General features: G+C 47.2%; 1 protein-coding gene across 10 annotated transcripts in view; it reads left to right on the top strand.

Moving 5' to 3' along the window:
- The window catches only part of CACNA1B (calcium voltage-gated channel subunit alpha1 B), a 324,850-nt gene that overhangs the window by 160,665 nt on the left and 150,826 nt on the right, over positions 1–13,359 (top strand). For all 10 annotated transcript variants that reach the window (XM_053373456.1, XM_053373453.1, XM_053373452.1 and 7 more), the window contains exon 8: positions 6,553–6,668. In XM_053373456.1, the coding sequence (XP_053229431.1) occupies positions 6,553–6,668 (116 nt within the window). The remainder of the gene's footprint in view (positions 1–6,552; positions 6,669–13,359) is intronic.

The following is a 13,359-nucleotide window of genomic DNA, read 5'->3' as shown; positions in this document are numbered from 1 at the left end:
TTCCCTTAGGCAGCTTGTAGTGGTTGCTGGAGAGTGGGTAAAGAGGAGGAGAGGCTGCTCAGTCCCACATGACATACTGGCTCTGATGGACTGGCAGAGGGCAGGGCAGCCTTGGTCAGGAAGAAAGGGGGAGTGGAGTGGAGCACAAAGAAGTCTTGGTTGTTTTTATATTTTAAAAAAATGCTTTGTGCATCCACGTTTAATCTTGCCCCTTTCTAGAATTTATTTATTGCTGTGTGTTTTTCTTTTTGTAAATCTCTCAAAGAATAAAACAAAACAAAACTGGGATTAAGGGGTTTCTCAGGACGATGGAGCATGTGTGTGTGTGCTGTGTCCCGTTGGTGTAGCAGTGGTGATGATTGCCCTTCTTCAGATAGGAGGACACACGCAAAAATGGTAGGTTGAGGAGGGTCAGTTGTGGGGAGAGTGAGAAATGTCCCTATTTCATCTGAGGAATGTTAGGGGGGTTGGGAATTTCCTCCACCACCGGCTCTGCACCCCCATTTGGGGCTCTAAGCCCTTTGTGTTTTATCTAGTGCCCCTGCCTTATTTCACCCCCCCTTTTGCCCTGCCATGCTTGTCTCTGTGCCATTGGGAGATGTTGTGTCATTAACATATATCAGCAGAGTAGAGCTATGTCTCTCTTCTTGGACACCGTTCTACAGGCAGCAACAATAGGTTCCAAATTTAGCTTCTTGCAAAACTCATCCATCTCTTTTGGCCTGCTTTAGTGTCCCCACCTGGAGAATTTATTTCAGCTCAACACCTGCTTCATTTGCCAGTTCTGAATGAGCAAGGGGCGGGGGTGCGGGGTGTGTGTGTGTGTGAGAGATCTGGCAAATGAGTCTTGCTGGATTTGTGCTACTGGCAGGGACACCTTGTACTCTTCTCCCTTTGGGGCCAATTCACAGGTCAAGTAACAGTTTGGCAAGGAAAGATGCCAGCGGAGGCTGCTCCATTAGGGCAAAAAGGGCACTCCTTTATCAGTCCCTGGGTGCCTTCAGCCACCCCCCACCTGTCTGCCTTATCATTTACAACCAGTCCAGAGTGTAACTCTGCCTGTCAGCTTCTTCCTCTTTAGTCTCAGCATTGCCCCTTTGGAACTCATCAGGGAGGACGATGGAGGACAAAACTGGAATTTTGTTGCCTCTGTCACTGGCTCTGGTGCCGCCTAATTTTGGGCTCCTTGCCCTACCAGTCACAAGTGAGCCCTGTTACAAAATATAGCACTCTCCCCAACACCTGACAGGGTTCTAGTCACCCATTCCCTCTTCTTGGATACTCCATTCCACACACCCATGCTTTCCCATTTTTCTTTTCCAACTGATACTGTACTCAACGTTTCATAACATTTTCTCCTTATTTTTTTAATTGGAGGGTTATTTTATAAGGTTTCCTTTCAAGCTTTCATCCCCTATAGTGATCATTTTTAAATTGTGCTTCTGCAAATCCTGGGCCTCCTTGGCATCTAGGGAATGGTTGCAGCTCAGTGGCAGAGCATCTGCTTTGCATGCAGAAGGCCCCAGTTTCTGTCCCTGGCATCTCCACATAGGGCTGGAATCACCTCCTGCCTGAATCACTGGAGAACCACTGCAGTCAGTGTTGACAGTACAGTAATGCCTCCGCGAACGTCTGCCTTGTCTAGCGTCCCCTCCAGCGAATATCCGCAGCAAACCCGGAAGTACCGGAACGAGTTACTTCCAGGTTTGCCACATGCGCAGAAGCACTACATCGCGCTTCACACATGCACAGAAGCGCAAACCACTCCATGTGCGTGAGCAGACGCAGCACTTTGCCCTGCATCCTTTTCGGCTAGCAGCTGGGGCTCTGAAACGGATCCCGGCTGCAGAATGAGGTACGACTGTACTGAATCAGAAGGACCCAATGGTCTAGTTCAGAATAAGGCACTTTCTTATGTTACTCTGTGCATGGTGGTACCTCTCTCACAGTGGCCCAACTTGGCCACTCACTGCCTGAGTTTGCTGTTAGAGGGCAGGGCATGACGACTTAGTTGTCTCTTTTCTCCCACAAAACATACTTCAAGTTTGACCCCTTGGATCATACGTGGGGCCTGTCTAGCTGCCTGACGACCTGCCTTTCTGTCTGGGTCTACTTCTCTGTTCCCCACTATCTCCCCCTTGGAATATTTACTTGGCAATAGGCAGCAAAGTATATACTTGGCAACACTTTCTGGCTTGGAATCTATGGGCATTCTCAGGAATGATGTGGCCTACTCTGAAAATGAGGGACATTTGGACGCTACACTCTACAAGCCTGCCTTCCAGAATCCATTTTATATTGGGCCCAAGTCCCTCCAGAGTCTAGGCCAACCTGAAATGGATTTGTTTTGGCATGTGCTTCCCTTGAGCCCCCAAGCTTGCTGCTTATTAAAAGCTTAAATTTTCAAAAGAAACCCAAGGCAACTAACAAATCCAAATGTCACACAATACAGTGGTACCTCTGGTTGCGAACGGGATCCATTCCGGAGCCCCGTTTGCAACATGAGCAGAATGCAACCTGCGTCTGCGCGTGCACGGGTCGCGATTTGTCGCTTCTGCTCATACACATGACATCATTTTGAGTTTCTGCACATGCACAAACAGCGAAACCCAGAAGTAACCCTTTCTGGTACTTCTGGGTCACAGCAGGACGCAACCTGAAAAGATTTAACCTGAAGGAAATGTAACAAGAGGTATGGCTGTATTAGAATATATTGCGGTCCACCTCTCTGGAAGATCAGAAAATGGACATTAAAGAAAATAACCACCTGCATCAGAAATCAGTGGAAAAAAGAAAGTCAGCCAAACTATTTTTTTTTAAGCCACCTAACAATGTAGTGACGGGTCTTAGAGACACCTCCCTTGGCCAGGCATTTTGCAGGATGGGGCCACCACAAGAAAAAGCCCTGGCCCCAGTTACCACCAGCCAGGTTTCACAGAGGGATTTTGGCTTTTAATGATACGCCTCTCCTCCATGCATTTGTGTAACCCTCTTTTAATGCCACCCCACTTTGTAGCCATCACTGCTTCCCGTGGGAGTGGATTTCATAGGTTAACTATGCTCTGTGTGAAGAAGGGAAGAAGGACAATATTTGATCTCTCCCGAATCTTCCAACATTCAGCTTCATCGGGTGTCCACAAGTTCTAGCGTTAATGAGAGGGGGAGAAAAACTTTTTCTCTGTGCGATTTCTCCATGTCATGCATAAGTTTATACATTGTATCCAGTGCTCCCCTCCCCCCAGAAAAATGTCGTATTTTTTGCTCCATAAGACCACAAGACGCACCTAGTTTTTGAAGGAGGAAAACAAGCAAAAAAAATATTCTGAATCTCAGAAGCCAGAACAGCAAGAGGGATTGCTGTGCAGTGAAAGCAGCGATCCCTCATCCTGTTCTGGCTTCTGGGATAGCTGTGCAGCCTGTATTCACTCCATAAGATGCACACACATTTCCCCTTACTTTTTAGGGGGGGGGGGGAGTGAGTCTTATAGAGCAAAAATTACGGTAGGTGCTGTTTCTCATCATGAAGTTATTACAGCAAGTGACACACTTTTTAACAACAACAAAAAGAGATGTTGGTACTGTGCACTCTTGAGTATCCCCTGGAAAATAAAACCACTGCTTGTATCATGTTACATCTTAATCACCTTTCCTGTAAACCTCATAGTGCAGCCACACTGTCCCCTTGATGCTGTCCTTTTCAGAACCTTTTCCAGCTGTACAATATCCTTTTTGATGCAAGGTGACCAGTACTCTACACAGTATTCCAAATGTGGTTGCACCATAGATTTGTATAATGGCATTATGATAGCGGCAGTTTTATTTTCAATTTCTTTCCTAATGAGTCATAGAATCATAGAATCATAGAACTGTAGAGTTGGAAGGAACCCCAGGTGTCACCAATCCAGCCCCATGCTGTGCAGGAATCACAGCTAAAGGATCTCTGACAGATGACCATCCAACCTTAGGGGAAACAAATTTTTTTGGGAGGGGGGTGGGTAACAGAGGCAGGGTTCCACTCATGAAACACATCTTAAGTACTTTTAAATGTTTCTGGATTTCTATTAACAAACCTTCCTGGAAATGGGACAGGACTGAATTACTCCCATCCCTTCTGAAAACAGTATTGTTTTTGAAAACCAGTTTAAGCCATTTTTATGGTAAATTTGTATATTGCTTTGAGATATATGTAAAAGGTAATTGTAAAGGGACCCCTGACCATTAGGTCCAGTCATGAACGACTCTGGGGTTGCGGCGCTCATCTCGCTTTATTGGCCGAGGGAGCCGGCGTACAGCTTTCGGGTCATGTGGCCAGCATGACTAAGCCACTTCTGGCGAACCAGAGCAGTGCACGGAAATGCCATTTACCTTCCCGCCGGAGCAGTACCTATTTATCTACTTGCACTTTGATGTGCTTTCAAACTGCTAGGTTGGCAGGAGCAGGGACTGAGCAACGGGAGCTCACCCCGTCACGGGGATTCAAACCACCGACCTTTTGATCAGCAAGCCCTAAAAGGTGATAAATGAAAGAATCTGGCGTACTGGTTAGAATGCTGGACTAGGACCTGGGAGGCTTGGGTTCAAATCCACCCCTCCTCCCAGTATGAAGATCACTAGGTGACCTTGGGCCAATTACTCTCGGCCTAACCTACCTCACAAGGTTGTTGTGAGGATAAAATGGGGAGGAAGTAGAGCTGCATGCACCACCACGAGCTCTTTAGAGGAAAGTTTGGATAGAAATGTAATAATAAATACTTATAATGTGGTTTTATTGGGTCCATCCATTCCTTTGGAGAGGTGTAGATGCATCTATTGACCTTTCCCTGTCTACCTGCCACAATCCTGTCCCCGTCACCTGATTTATAGCAGGTAATGCAGGTCACTGGCACAAGAAAGACATCTCCCTCTTAACCAGGCAAATTCAGTATGCAGGCATTTGCTCCTTCCTAGCTGTCAGATCCCTTTCCTCTTCTCAACGGAAAATCAAAGCTGAGTGATGGAGCCACCATCTGAAGCACTGAACCAGAAGGGAGGGCATTCATTTTAAGAGAGTGAGAATGAGAGAAAGAAATGCTTGCTGAATGCCAAGTTGGGTGTTTAATGCTCAAGAGGCAATGCTGCCTTGTACCCTGAGCCGAGGGCCAGGGGTTAAAGGAAAGGGGAGGTGGGAGATAGGTAAACACGGGGCCAGGAAGTGCTGGTTGCCATTAACAGAGTGCCGTGGGGTCGCTTGGAACACTTTGGAGCTGCTTGGGTGCAAACCCTCCAGGCTAAATGGAAGTGACAGTTTTGACAGGAACAAGGAAGACCATGATTAACACCCCCCCCACACCTGCACACATACAATGGATGCATGTATACGTGTTTGGATCATAGGCTCAGGACAGGAGCCGCAAGAATGACAGTTGAGAGTAGTTGTCAACTGGCCTCTGCAAAATAGGGGCTAATGAGAAGAGTCGGGATTTTAGGGTGGGTATTTGGAAAGCAGTTTCCTCCAGAATGGGACGCAGGTGGCGCTGTGGGTTAAACCACAGAGCCTAGGATTTGCCGATCAGAAGGTCAGCGGTTCGAATCCCCTCGACGGGGTGAGCTCCCGTTGCTCAGTCCCTGCTCCTGCCAACCTAGCAGTTTGAAAGCACGTCAAAGTGCAAGTAGATAAACAGGTACCGCTCTGGTGGGAAGGTAAATGGTGTTTCCGTGTGCTGTTCTGGTTCGCCAGAAGCGGCTTAGCCATGCTGGCCACATGACCCGGAAGCTGTCTGTGGACAAACGCTGGCTCCCTTGGCCTATAGAGCGAGATGAGCGCACAACCCCAGAGTTGGTCATGACTGGACCTAATGGTTTACCTTTACCTTTACCTTCCTCCAGAATGTGTGGTGTAGCAATTGCAGTACCCTGTGAGTGGGATCTGGCCAGACTGGATGCAACATGGGAAATATGTGAGCAGGGATCCTTCTGCCTCTTCTGCATTGTAGCCTCCAGCTAAAAATATAAGTAGACCCTGCTGAATCAGGCCAAAGGCCTATCTACTCCAACATCCTGTTCTTGCAGTGGCCAGCCAGTTGCCTCTGGGAAACCCTTAAGCAGAACCTGAGTGCAACAGCGCTCTCCCCACTTGCAATTCCCGCAATTGGCAATCAGAGGCAGTGGAGGAAGAACCATAGAACCATGCTGGCTCCATTTGCACAGAGTTAGACCCATGAGACTAAGTGCATGGCAGCTGGTGCATGCCAGCCATGTGTCTGAGTCCTGGGGGGGGGGGAGGCAGTGATGGAGGCTTTCCATGCATTCTCTGTGTTTGGGCAGGGATATCAAACAGTCCTTGAAGTATCGTAGACTCAAGTCATTGTGGACTTTATAAATTTATGCAAGAACCTTGAACTTTGCCCAGTAATATATGGGCATCTAATGCAAGCTTTTAAGCACTAGGCTGATGTGCTGCTGGTAGCCTCTCCCCACCCAGAGCCTAGCGGTTGGAATAGTCCCCTGGAAATCTGCTGGGAAACTCAAAGATGGGCAAGAGTTGTATTGTTTTGTCCATTTCCTTCCCTGCAGTGAGTTTGCCAAAGAACGAGAGAGAGTTGAGAACAGGAGGGCCTTCCTGAAGCTCCGGAGACAGCAGCAGATTGAAAGAGAACTCAATGGCTATTTGGAGTGGATCTTTAAGGCAGGTAAGGAATCAAGGGTCTCTGGCTGTTTTGTGTTGGGAGGCAGGAAAATAAATAAAAGCAACCCTCCCCATCTATGCTGTGGGTCCTTTCCCCTAAAAATCCCCTGTAGTGCAGCTTATAAAGGAAATTGACAAACCACATCATAAAATGAACAGTCACATTTATCAGTGAATTAGATGATGTGCACTAATTCAGAACTCGATCTGACCCAGCGAGCCCAAATGAATACAAATTTAAAAGTTGACTTCAGCTCCCCCATCGATGTCCCCTCTATTTTCCTCCCTCCTTTGTTGCTCCCAATAAAACAACTTTTCCAGCTTTCATCCCTTCTCCCTATTAATAAATAAACATAATCCATATCTCTTCTTCTCTGTCTGAAAGTCTCAGAAGCCATCAATATGTCACACACTGTGGTCCATCCTGTCCCTTTCACTGTTCTTATTTCCAGCTTCACGCTTCAAAGGGGGGTAGGGTGATGTAATCTCAACAAAATCTATATCTCCTCTCCATCCTCCCCCCTAAACTAATAAATCTCCCTGCAGTCCATCCTGCCAATGCTCAGTTCCATTACCTCCAACTCCACAGTTTACTCTCTTCAGAGTGTGTAACAGACAGTCCATACAGTTGTTACATATCTTTTTTACCTTTACTATTTTTATTTCACAATACGAAGTTCCAAGCGTGGTCAAAATCCCACAAAAGTCCCTCAAGGTTGTTACTGTCTGTCACCTTTCAGGCAAAGTCCTTAGTTATAAAATAAATCCATTGCAAAGATGTATCTTTAAAGTCCACTCTTCCTGAAGACTTTACATTCCATTGCTTTATGGGAGGGTAGATAACATAGATCCCAGGGAAAAAACGTGACTTAAAATATTGCCAACCCCTTGTCTTTCACCATTCAAGCAAAGCAGAAATTAGTGTCTTTCATTCTTTCCAAACAGATGATTTTCTCCTGCAACATAAATCAGGATCTTTTTTTGGGGGGGGGGTGCCTCGTTCCACAGCTCACTACGGTAGCTTGCTGAGGCCGTCCTTCGATGGAGCCATTGAGTCCAGCACCCTCACCTTCTTGCTTGGGAGACAGGGCTTTCCGCTCCCGCTCACAAACAAAAAAAGGCATGGTTGGTTGGTATTGCTGGTTTTCCAGCTGCCTCCTGACTATCATGGAAATCTCAATTTATTTCCGGTGTCATGCAGCCACTGGATTGGATAATATCTCTTGTCACATGATGAGGCAGGAGCAGAGGTTTCTGGGAAGTGGGCTGGCCTTGTTGAGAGCAGTCAGCCTTTTGTTTGCTCCACACAACTCACAGCAACTCTTCCCAGTTGATCTTGCCCCAATGAGGCAGTTGTGAGATCCACACCTCCCACTCTCTAAGGACCCCCCCCCGGTTCCTTCCCCAGCAGCCTAAGACTCTGTCATGTTGTCTCTTGTTCTTCCACCCTCTTCATTTCTCTGCATGTTCTGGGAGACCAGGGGGGAGGGGAGCTGGTCACAGCAGGAGGAGGAGACTCCCTGGATTCTTCAGCAGCCTGCCTCATCTCTGTTTCCTGGTCCCTCTCCTCCCTGCCTCTGAGTCTGGACCATTCTCTGCCTCATCCTCTTTCTGCTCACTAAACCTTGTTGCTTCTTCAGCTTCTGACATCTCCTCCCAGTCTGCTCCTCTTCTCCCTCTGACCACACATTGCCATCCCACTACCAATCCCCTGGGTTCCCTTGGGGGTTCCCCAGCTGCTGCCTCCTTCCACTCCCCTGCATCCAGCCCATCCATGACACCACACTTGCGTGAAGCCAACATCTCCTCCACCCTTTCCATGTCTCTTCTGTTTCTGGGTGACAAGGGTTCTGGGTGGCTTGTCACCGCAGGAGGGGGAAGACACCTGTGACTCTCCATTAGTCTGATTCATCTCTGCCTCTTGGTCCCCCTCATCCCATCCTCCTGCTTCTGATTCTGGACTCTCTGCCACCGACTCTCCCAACTCACTAAGCCCTGTTACCTCTTCAGCTTCTGATACTTCCTCCAAGTCTTCTCCTTCTTCTCCCTCTGACCACTCATCTTTCCCCACTACCACTCCCTGAGCTCTGAGCCTTCTTCCCTTGGGGGTTCTTCAGCTGGTTCCTCCCACCATTCCCCTGTTTCCAACCAGTCCATGACATCCACACTCCTTCTTCCCAGGACATGCCCCTCATCAGCCTTACTTTACCACCTCCTTGAGTGTTTCTGTCTAGCTAGAACATGGCCTTGGACACTGATAATACCTCTTCCCTGTCTGGATGGAGGAGAGAAAGAGGTAAATTAACATTTGTTACTCCACCCCCCTTTTGCTTCTAGCTCCACCCAATACTACTACGTGGCTCCCAGTAGGCTTCCCATAATAGTATAAGGCCCACAGGCTGAATAAGATCACCCAACCCTGCTGTACAGCCCAATTAGTTCTGCCCTTTCTTTCCATTGTTGTGTCTGTATATTTGTATATAAGGGACTGTCTGGCTCCATTCAGATCAAAAGCAGGTGGAGGGGTGCATATGGAATGGTTGGGCTATTGGAGCAAATGTCAGTTTATATCTTAAGTGGTCCTTGGAAATGGGCAGCTTAGGACAGCCTTCCTGATTGCTGTTGCTCAATGAGAACTGCTTATAATTAGCAAACCTCAGTTTATCTCTGCATGACAACTCTACAGTTTCCCGGCATTCAGGAAAAAGAGCCATTCATTTTATATTCACCATTCATAAAATGTACCTTTGGTTTGTTGATAGCTCTGGCTCTGTTTCCAGCTCAGAGTAATAGCCACTACCGCAAGTGCTTTATAATTTATATGGCAGTGTTTGAGGGGTTTCTGTTTGGGATGAGTTTTTTTGTGTGTGTTTTTATTGCAATGCAATTTTTAGTCTTGGTTGGGTTGGGTTTGTCCTTAGATCAGCCAGGCTGCAAGGTGGGTTACTGGCAGTTAGAGGCATACTGCCTCTGACAGTGAAAGCAGAACATAAACACCGTCGCTAAGATGCACACACTAGTCTCAACTAGGGGCAGGGCCTTTTCAGTACTGGCCCTGACTTGGTGGAACGCTCTGTCACAAGAGACTAGGGCCCTGTGGGACTTGACATCTTTCCGCAGGGCCTGCAAGACAGAGCTGTTCCGCCTGGCTTTGGTTTGGACTCAGTCTGACTCTTATGTTTCCCTCCCTCCCTTGATCTATGGGCTACTATTAAAATGAGGCTGCATTTTAAATTGTATTTTAACCTGTATTTTAAATTGGTTCCCCCCATTATGTTTTAATTGTAATTTTACTGGTGTTAGCCGCCCTGAGCCCAGCTCTGCCCGGGGAGGGTGGGGTATAAATAAAAATTTATTTATTATTTATTATTACAGCTTGCCTCGCTAGGTCAGTCAGGAAATTTTATTGTATTTTACTGGGTGGGGGAGGATTGCCCTGAAGCCCATCTAAAGAGGGAGCCACATCAGTGTTAACAGTGAGGGGAACTGCTAATACTGACACTGTGCACAGTGAAAAAGAAAATGGGGTCAGCTCTCTATGGCATCATCAACGTTTTACCCACACATGCATCCACTGGGGCCTTCCCTGCTGCAAACGTGCCACCTCCCTGCCTGAAATTAGACTTCAAAAGAAACATTCCTTTGTAGCCAGCGAAACTGCTTGAGATCATTGTATGGTGCTCATGGTTTGCAAAAATGTTCACAGGCCTGAAAGAGTTGATGACTCTGGTCCTGGAGTCTTGTCAGTGGCGTAGCGTGGAGGGTGCAGGGGGTGCCGGCCACACCGGGTGCAACATCTGGGGGTTAGGGTTAGGGGGCGCAAATCCACGGGTTAGGGGGTGCAAATTACTTGCCTTGCCCCGGGTGCTGACAACCCACGCTATGCCACTGAGTCTTGTATCCTGAAGTTAAATAGTTGACTCCAGTTAGTATGGTGTAGTGGTTCAAGTGCTAGACTAAGTACTTGGGACACAAGGGTCCAAATCCCCACTTGGTCATGAAGCTCACTGGGTGACCTTGGGCCAGTCACTACCTCTCAGCCTCACCTACCTCACAGGGTTGTTGTGAGAATAAGATGGAGAGGGGGGAGAACCACATGTTCCACCTTGAGCGCCTTAAAGGAAAGGTGGGATATAAATACAACAGCAACAACAGAATTATTATTATTATTATTATTATTATTATTATTATTTAAATAACAATAATGATAATAGAAGTAAATGACTATGCAGCTGACAGTTCCTTGAGCACAACAGAACCTCCTTCTCCCCTTTCCTTCCCCCATCCCAAATCTGCTCTGGATGGTTGGCAGGTGTGTGTGGAACTAAATTTGGCTAAATTTGGGAGGAGTGCGCCAGAGGAGGGGGAGAGGAAACATTCTGTTGCACCTATGGAACTCTGATTCCTCATTTTCAATATCTGTATCTTCTCAGCTGTTTCACATCTGGCTCATCTTCCCAGATACTCTCCATCAACAAGCCCTGCTGAATGATTCTCTGGTCCTGCATCCATACAAAGGGAGTCCAGGGAGCCATGGGACGGTTCCTTGCTGTCCTTCACACAGACCCAATACTTTTTGAAGTGTGGCTTCCATTAAATTGGACTTAAGAGTGGGCCAAACACTTCTCCTGATCCTGATAATGACTTTGCACGCAGGGTAGTTCACTGATTACTTTTTAGTGTGTGGCCAGTGACACCCATATATATAACCCCTTTAAGAGGGGGACCCCGGAATTGCCGCTGCAGAGGGGTGAGTCACTACTTCATGCCCCCCCCATATAGGAAAGAAAAGACTAAAGAATTACACCCAAGGCCATAACTGCCAAAGCTGTGACGAATTGCTATGAGGAAGACAAAACCTGCCAATGCAGGAAAATTTCTCCCCGGTCCTTCAACAGCAACCAGTCAAAGACCGTAGCAGCGCCCGCTAAACAGGAAGGAAAAGTTAACCTGCAAACAAGAAACATTAAACAAAGGGAGGGTAGGGAGGGTGAATCTCCAGAGCCGACTGCCTGGCTATTGTCGGCTCCACCCCCTGTTAATAAATGGGGCTGGCCCCACCTCCCAGCAAGAAACTTGATTACTGAGGCTGGGCGTGAACCTCCAAAAATTAACACCGATAGGCAAGCCAGCCCCTGTTTGCTAGTAAGCTCCCTGGGAACTGTAGCACTGCATGCAAACCCACAGAGGGCACCCACAATGTAAAGTGTGAATGCTCATTAATGTAAATATCAGAATACAACATAAATCACCATAATGCTGACGTCTGTGACTGTGTGACCTGGGTGCCTGCTCTGGCTACTATGCAGGTGCTCAGAGCTGATGGGCAACTTCCCAGCCCATGAACAGAAAAACATCAGAAGAACCCAGCTGCACCAGGCCAAAGGCCCGTATAGCATTCTCTTCTCCCAGTGGCTACCCAGGTGCCCTGATGGGAAGCCCATCAAGCAGAACCTGAGCACAATGGAACTCTGCCCACCTGCGACTCCAAGCAACCGGTTTTCCCAACATGTCTTCTCTGGCAGGGGGACGTGGTGTGACACAGCAACGAACATAATCAGACATAGGCACTACTCCACCTCTTTCTGCACATGCATGCTTCTGCTGCCCCATGATTTCCCCATGAAAACAGCAGGAAAGTTCCGTATGCCAGTATACCACCCCAAATTTCATCACTTGACGTGATTTTCCAGATTAAGGAGGCTCTAAATGGATTTTTATTCTGGAATCAGATGACACAGAAATGAGTGCTCAACAGACACTATATTGCATTAATTTTCCAGAAGTGGCTTTTATGTCATCTGAGAGCTCAAATATAATGTGGATATTAACAACTAGGGAAATGTCGGGGAAATGGAATAAGCTTCTGTGTGAATGCAGCCCTGGTCCTCAGTCTTAGGGTTCTTTATCTTTAAACTGCACTTGGACATTCAAACAGAGGACTCTTTCAAACAGAAGACTGGCCTGTATCAACCCTTCTCTTCAAAGACAGGCTTCTGCTCTTTAAGGCAGGACAGTCTGTGCTCTGTTACACCCCCCACCGCCAGATTTACTATGGATTTAGAAAATAATAATCATTGGCTATATTTTAGCTTTTTCGTTTGATACATATGCCCCCCACTTTTTTAATGACACTGCTGTTGTTTTGTCTGGAGAGAAATCCACTAGTCCAATCTTTCCCCAGGCATTCAGTGTCCTTTGTTCCCAACATTTAATCTAAAATGTTGCTGCTGAGTCAATCTCTAAGAATTTAAAGATGCAAACAAATGAGATGAAATCGCGACATCCTTCCTTCCTAGAAAAAGGACACAAGCCTTACAAGTACAGAATAAGCATAGTTATGACCTGAGAGAAACCCACAATCTTGCATTAATCGGAGCTCAGGGCAAAAGGGGGTGATGTTCAGAAGTCATTGTGTACATCTAGCAGTAGCACTTGATGATGTGGGAAGGCAACACCAACTGGGTGGCTTTAAAACAGGATTGAACAAATTGATAGAGGGTTAGACTATCAATAGCTAGTAGGCATGATGGCTATTCACAGTCAGTGACACTATGCATCTGGTGACCAGGTTCTAGGAATCACAGGTGGGGAGAGGCAGTGGTGTAGTCTGGGTTGCCAGCACCTGGGGCCACATGGAGGGGCTAGGTGGGAGAGAAGGAAATGAACAGAGTACGGGTGGAAGAAGATTGGAA

This window comes from Podarcis raffonei, chromosome Z (genome assembly GCF_027172205.1).
Source record: "Podarcis raffonei isolate rPodRaf1 chromosome Z, rPodRaf1.pri, whole genome shotgun sequence".
Classification (NCBI taxonomy): Eukaryota; Metazoa; Chordata; class Lepidosauria; order Squamata; family Lacertidae; genus Podarcis; species Podarcis raffonei.
Note: the sequence above shows the minus strand (reverse complement) of the source record. Positions and strands in the feature narration are given on the sequence as shown.